General features: G+C 44.8%; 1 protein-coding gene across 1 annotated transcript; it reads right to left on the bottom strand.

The window, feature by feature from the left end:
- Positions 1-3,360: 3,360 nt before the first annotated feature.
- On the bottom strand, positions 3,361-6,193 carry Jagn1 (jagunal vesicle mediated transporter 1). Its single transcript, XM_026383055.2, has 2 exons — positions 5,957-6,193; positions 3,361-4,300 (listed from the first exon to the last, which is right to left on the bottom strand). Exons 1-2 carry the CDS (start codon positions 6,043-6,045, stop codon positions 3,838-3,840), a joined length of 552 nt encoding a protein of 183 aa, XP_026238840.2. The 5' UTR covers positions 6,046-6,193; the 3' UTR covers positions 3,361-3,837.
- Positions 6,194-6,891: the final 698 nt, after the last annotated feature.

Below are 6,891 nucleotides of genomic sequence, written 5' to 3'. Positions count from 1 at the left end.
CTAATAACGCTTACTAGCGGACCAGGCCAGGAACTTGGATCTTCACAGGCCTTTGCACATGCTCAGGTAGAGCACCTGTGGGGGATCTCTGGCAGCTTTCCTTCCTTCCTTCCTTCCTCCCTCCCTCCCTTCCTTTTTTGGTGCTAACCTTGCCATGCAGAGACTCTGGACAGACCATGGTACAGCAGTTCCAGGATCTTCCTGACCAATTCTTAAGGTCTGTTGGAGCAACTGCAAACACTATTTGTATGTCCTATGTATACCCATTAGGCAAATGTACCAGGGATTAAACTCAGGGGCACTCGACCACTAAGCCACATACATCCCCAGCCCTATCTTGTATTTTGAGAGACAGGGTCTCACTGAGTTGCTTAATGCCTCGCTTTTGCTGAGGCTGGCTTTGAACTCCTGCCTCAGTCTCCCAAGTCTCTGGGATTACAGGCGTGCCCCATAGGGCCTGGCTCTATGTGTGTTTTATTCTAGCAGGAGGCAAAAGCTAAGGGAGGGGAATAAGGTACAGTTTGCATTTGAAAAAGCTTACTCTGGCTGCTGGGTGGGGACTGGATTGTAATGAGACAAAAGTCAAGGCTGGAAACTAACTGGAAGTCGTTGCAACTGTCCAGGTGGCAAGAGACAGTGATGGACTTAGTGCCAGCTGTAGGACAGAGAGCCTAGAGAAGTAGGTTTGGGGTTGAATCATTGGGTCTCGCCGATTGATTGGACAGGCAGGTGTCATGTGACTTTCAGGTTTCTGGCTAAAGCAGAAATGCTTTTGCAGGCAGGGTGGGGGAGTTGGGAGAGAATAAACTTTTACATGTTTTTTTAATTTTTTTTTAAGAGAGAGTGAGAGAGGAGAGAGAGAGAGAGAGAATTTTTAATATTTATTTTTTAGTTCTCGGTGGACACAACATCTTTGTTTGTATGTGGTGCTGAGGATCGAACCCGGGCCGCATGCATGCCAGGCGAGCGCGCTACCGCTTGAGCCACATCCCCAGCCCCTAAACTTTTACATGTTTATGTTCAAGGTCTTCATTGGATGGCTCTAAGTACTCTGGTATCTATTACTATAACAAAATACTGAAAGTTGGGTAGTTAATAAAGAAAAGGAGTTCAGGCATGGTGGTGCACACTTGTAATCCCAGCTACTCAGGAGACTGAGGCAGGAGGATTCCAAGTTCAAGGCCAGCCTGGGAATTATAACAAGACTCTGTGTCAAAATAAAAAGGGTTGGGATGTAGCTCAGTAGTAGTGCAATCCCCAGTACTTATGTTTAAAAGTTTGTTTAGCTGGGTGTGGTGGCGCAGGCCTGTAATCCCAGCAGTTCTGGAGGCTGAGGCAGGAGGACCATGAATTCAAAGCCAGCCTCAGCAACAAGGTGCTAAGCAATTCAGTGAGACCCTGTCTCTAAATAAAATACAAAATACAGCTGGGGAGGGGCTGGGAATGTGGCTCAAGCGGTAGTGCGCTTGCCTGGCATGTGTGCGGCCCGGGTTCGATCCTCAGCACCACATACAGACAAAGATGTTGTGTCCGCCAAATACTAAAAAAATAAAATATTAAAAATTCTCTCTCCCTCTAACTCTCTCTCACTCTTTCTTTAAAAAAAAAAAAATACAGCTGGGAATATGGCTCAGTGGCTGAATATCCTTGAGTTCAATCCCAGGTAAACCCCCCTCCCTGCCAAAAAAAAAAAAAAGACTGGGGATGTAGCTCAGTACTTGCCCAGCAGGTGTGAGGCTCTGGGTTCAACTTCCCCTCTGCCAAAAGATAGGAATGGAAGATTATGCAAATCTATGCTCTTGGAAGTCTCACTTGAACACAGGGATGCAGGAAGAGTAATGAATATGAGGCAGAAGGCAGAATTAAATTTGGGACATAAGTTTGAGATAACAGGACATCTAAAGGAAGAGGTTCTGCAGTTAAAACTATCATAAGTGTGTAATAAAGACAGTACGGAAATCCTGTTTCTAGAATAAAGAATGACTACAATTTTGGAGAGGGCAGAGCTCTACAGTTGTAGATCTGGGCATCATTCATACATAATGAAGTGCAAACAGAAGGGACATTCATCTTTCATGTAATAAATATTTACTGTGCATCAAACTTCAAAGTGTTATTTCAGTAACAGATTTCTTTTCCACTTCTATTCTTTTTTAAAAATTTTAGTTGTAGATGGACACATTTATTTTTTTGTGGTGCTGAGGATTGAACAAATTATCTCACACATACTAGGCAATGCTCTACCACTAAGTTAAAACCATAGCCTTCAACTTAAATTATCTGCTTCAGGGGGCTGGGGTTGTAGCTCAGTGGTTAAAGTGCTTGCCTATACTCATGAGGCACTGGGTTTGATTCTGAGTACCATATATTAATGAGTAAACAAAATATAAAGGTCCATCAACAACTTAAAAATATTTTTAAAAATTATCTGCTCCATACCATTAGATCCTATTCTTTTTTTTTTTTTTTAAAGAGAGAGTAAGAGAGAAGAGAGAGAGGGAGAGAGAGAGAGAGAGAGAGAGAGAGAATTTTTAATATTTGTTTTTCAGTTCTCGGCGGACACAACATCTTTGTTGGTATGTGGTGCTGAGGATCGAACCCGGGCCGCACGCATGCCAGGTGAGCTCGCTACCTCTTGAGCCACATCCCCAGCCTAGATCCTGTTCTTATTAGTTACTTTACACACACAGCTCTTTCCCACTGGATTGCTAAATTTCCTGGTATGGCTTGGATACTGTCCCTCAAAGGTCTATAATACATACAAGATTTGGTCCCTAGCCTGTGGCCCTACTAGGAGATGATGGAATCTTTAGGGGGTGAAGCCAAATAGAAGGAAGTTAGGTCACTGGGGGTGTGCCCTCAAAGGGGATATTGAGACTTTTTCCTCTTTTTCAATTCCCAGCTGTTATGAGATGAGCAGCTTCTTCCCCTACATGCTCCCGTCATGATTTACTACCTCACCAAAAGCAATGGGACAACTGAAAAGGGACTGAAAATTTCAAAACCAAGAGCCAAAATAAACCTTTTGTCTGATTTACTTCAGCTCACACTTCCTGTGCACAAAGGTATTTTGAAATTCTTTTGGGCACATAAATGATAAACATGAGTATTTAGTAAGAGTCTATAACCCAGGCTAGATAAATGAAAGTGGCCCATGTTATGGGTAGAAACTAAGTGTCTACCCATGGGAGTTCATGCCAATCAGCTGCAGGACTACAACTATGACTTGTATTTCCCATGCCCAGTTCATTTTTTTCCAGCTACTGCCAAGTTTCTTAGAGAGCTGCTGCTTACCCCCGTTTCTAAGGCTACTCAAGCAACACACCTTTCACATTCTTACCAAATCCCAGACACAAGGAACAAGGTGGAGAGGGCAGTTTTAACTTTTATTGAGGTCTTTTTACTTAATTAAAATGCTTTTCAGTAGAGAGCACAGCCTTCAGGGAGAGCAGTTTCCCAAATATTTCCTGCCCTATTGATTAAAATAGAATGATTTATTCCTTATCTCCTTTGGTCTTGATGGAAGTGGGGAGAATGACCAAGAGGAGGCAAGGTAAGGAAGAAAAAGTCCTAAGTGGCTCAACTTCAACCAACTGAAGTTTCACATCTGTTGGTCACCCAGTTTTAGCCAATCAGGAATAAATTAAATATAGTTTTGCCACCTCAGCAGATGGCAGTAGGAGAATTCTAAGCCAGAACTTGGGCTTAGTCTACCCTAGGTGCCAACATGACAATTGCCTTAATCACCGGAAGAGATTTACAAACAGTTCTTCTAGCCTTCTCTGCTCAAAGGGAGGCTTGGGCTTCACTCAGAGAAGTCCATCAATCAGGCAGGCTTCATTTTCGTTTCTTCTCCTGTGTGCTGGTGAACCAAGAGTCTAGGAGTTTCTTGCTGTAGTACAACTGCCAGGCATGCACTTGTACCGCCAGTACTAACACCAGGTACATGACAGAGACAGCAGAAAAACCAAAGAGGAAGCGGTAGGCCTTGCCATGGCGGTAGAGTTGCTGAGCAGCAGGGAACATCTCCATGCTGCCATAAATGAGTGGAGCAATGGAAAATAGCCCCATGCTGATCATGGAGAGCACCAGGTAGCTAATATTGTTTCGGGGAAAGGAGAGAAGGCCCAAGAGAGAGGGCACAATGCTCAGCAAATATGGATATTCCCACTGATAAGGCATGGCCACCTGATCATGTGACATGAGCCTCAGGTGTCCCACACTCATCTTGGCAACCAGCAGCAGCCATATGACCAGATGCACGTAGATCAGCTTCTTGATTTCATACTTGAGGGTCACACTGTGGGGCAGAGCAGAGGGAGAAGCACCTTTCATTCAAATTTTTTTGACCACCAGCTATATGCCAGGCAATTTTACTGGACAGGGGGATACAAATTTGAATGATATAGTCTGACAGAGGTTGAGCACAAAGAACAGAGGAAAAAAAAATTAGAGAAAAAAAAATGAAAAAATGCTTTAGTAAATGTATGTTCCAAGATATACAGGATCGCGAGAAAGGAATCAATTCTGTATGGGATGGAATGTCACAGAAGGCTATCTCAACTGGGATATTTGATTCAAGCTCTAGAGATGGCTGGAGATGAGCATTCTATGCAGAGACAATAGCATGCAGGCACAAAGGCATAAGCATTTGTGTTCCAGGAAACCAAATGGTTGAATGTGGATAGGAGGGGAACAGGACATGAAGGTACAAAGACTATAAATGGCCTAAAGGCAGAATAACGCTGCAATGTTATTTGCACCAGAGGACTACAGCCTAGAGAGAGAAAGTATTGGCAACAAGGACCCGGCTAAGGCTGCCCATTCTTCAGCTATAGATTTTTCATATAAAAGAATATTTCTTCTATTCTTTGAATTCTCTCAGGTCCCAAATGTATCCTTCTCATACTCCTGTGGGCAATGTTTCTGCTCTGGGTAGGCAAGAAAACATTGCTTGGGTTGTGAGGACACCTTAGGCAGGGGCCTAAGGTTGAAAATGAAGTGAGGATCCAAAGAGCTTTTCATTCTTCAAAATCCTGAAGAAAGATGTGAAGAACATCCTGGGAGGAGTCAATTAATTTAATAAAGAGAATAATTTAATTTAAAAATATTCATTATAAAAAAGTGTGGGGAAGGGGTGTGTGTCAAACACCTCCAGACTTCAAGCTTTATGAGGGGTAAAGGTTGAGAGTTGCTGTTTTTTTTTTTTTTTTAATTTGTGGTCTCCCTGTGTTGTTCAGGCTGGCCTCCAACCACCCTTCAGCTTCGGCCTCCTAAGTAACTGCGTCTACACAAAGGCATGTGCCACAGTGCCTGGTTTAAAATAAACTTCAAGGTATGGCATGCAAACAAAGACTACATCTGCTTTTGCTCACTATTGTATCCTAACACAATGCAGAATGGGTAGAAGCTCAACAAGAATTTATGGAAAGAATAAATGAATGTAGAAAACAGCCCTTATGTGGGATTTTTTACAAAATTCATTTTAGGCAGGGACCCATTTTACACATTCCCTGAAACTGCCCAGAATAAAACAACTACCATGTATTATTACGTGATAGGCCCTATGCTATGTCCTTTACACGAGTTATTCGCTAATGCTTCATTAAAATCTAAAAGGTACATTATTTTCTCCCTCTGCAGATGAGGGAACAGAGGCTCAAGTAGAAATGAGGTTTTCAAGTTTCCAAGGTCACGTGGCATGACCAGCATTTACGCGACTCCAGAGCCCACGAAGGGCCGGATCCCCTAACGCAAAATCAATGGGCGAATCAATGGGTGGAGCTCGCGGGGGCGATGGGGTTTCCCCAGAACCGGGGAGGCCGTCACGGGCGGCGAGGGCTGGGGAGGTGTGCGGGTCTGGGGAGTAAAACGCTGAAACCGGACTGGTGTTGCCTCCCAGACCTTTGCAGGCTCCAGCCAGGAAGGCCTCCGTGCTCCTCGCCTCACTTCATACCTCATCTGGTAGTGCATGGCGACGCGCTCCCGGTGCTGAAAGTCGCTGCCGTCGGTGCCGGCTGCTCGCGGGCCTGCCCGAGACGCCATTGTGTCCGAACAGAACCCCAGAGCCCCTCGCGCCCACCGGCTACAACAACTACACAGTCAAGAACCCCAGGGACCCTGTTCGCGCCGCCTCAGCACAGTTACCCAACGGCCGCGCGGCTCTGCGAGGAGGACTTCCGGCCTCTCTGTCCCGGGAGGACCGCCTCTGTGGTTACTGCCCTCACGCATGCGCTCTCGCTCTCTCGGGCCCCTCCCCACGTCTGCGCGTGTGGAGCGCGCAGGAAATTAATCTCCAATCTAGGCGTCCCATGCTGTTTGCCCGAAGGCCTCTCCTGCATTGACAGTTTATTAAGCTCCAACTTGAATTTAAGACGCAGGTGTTCTCGTTTCACAGCCAGGGAAACGGATTGCCAGGAAGCGTTCTTTCACCCTGCTCCGTGCCAGCACTCATCATTCATAAATCCCCAAAATTTGGTTAAAATTGGGCTGAGGTTGTGGCTCAGCGGTAAAACGCTGGCCTTGCACGTCTGAGGCCCAGGGTTCGATCCTCAGCACCACATAAAAATAAATAAAATAAAGGTATTGTGTAAAAATGTGAGTGTGTAACCGATGTGATTCTGCAATTTTGTATTTGGGGTAAAAATGTTCAAAGTCAACCTCAGGAAGAGCAAGGGCTAAGCAACTGGGTGAAATTCTGTTTCTAAATAAAATACAAAATAGGGCTGGGGATGTGGCTCAATGGTTCATACATTGAGAACACAGCATCACTTCTGTGATACACCTGTCAGATGCTTAGCCTGAACCTCATCATAAAGAAATGCCAGATAAACCCAAATGGAGGGATGCTATATGAGGTAGTTGGACTGTAGTCAAACTTTTTCAAGATCA

This window comes from Urocitellus parryii, chromosome 16 (genome assembly GCF_045843805.1).
Source record: "Urocitellus parryii isolate mUroPar1 chromosome 16, mUroPar1.hap1, whole genome shotgun sequence".
Lineage (NCBI taxonomy): Eukaryota > Metazoa > Chordata > Mammalia > Rodentia > Sciuridae > Urocitellus > Urocitellus parryii.
The sequence above is the reverse complement of the archived record's forward strand: the minus strand, read 5'-3'. Positions and strand labels throughout refer to the sequence as shown.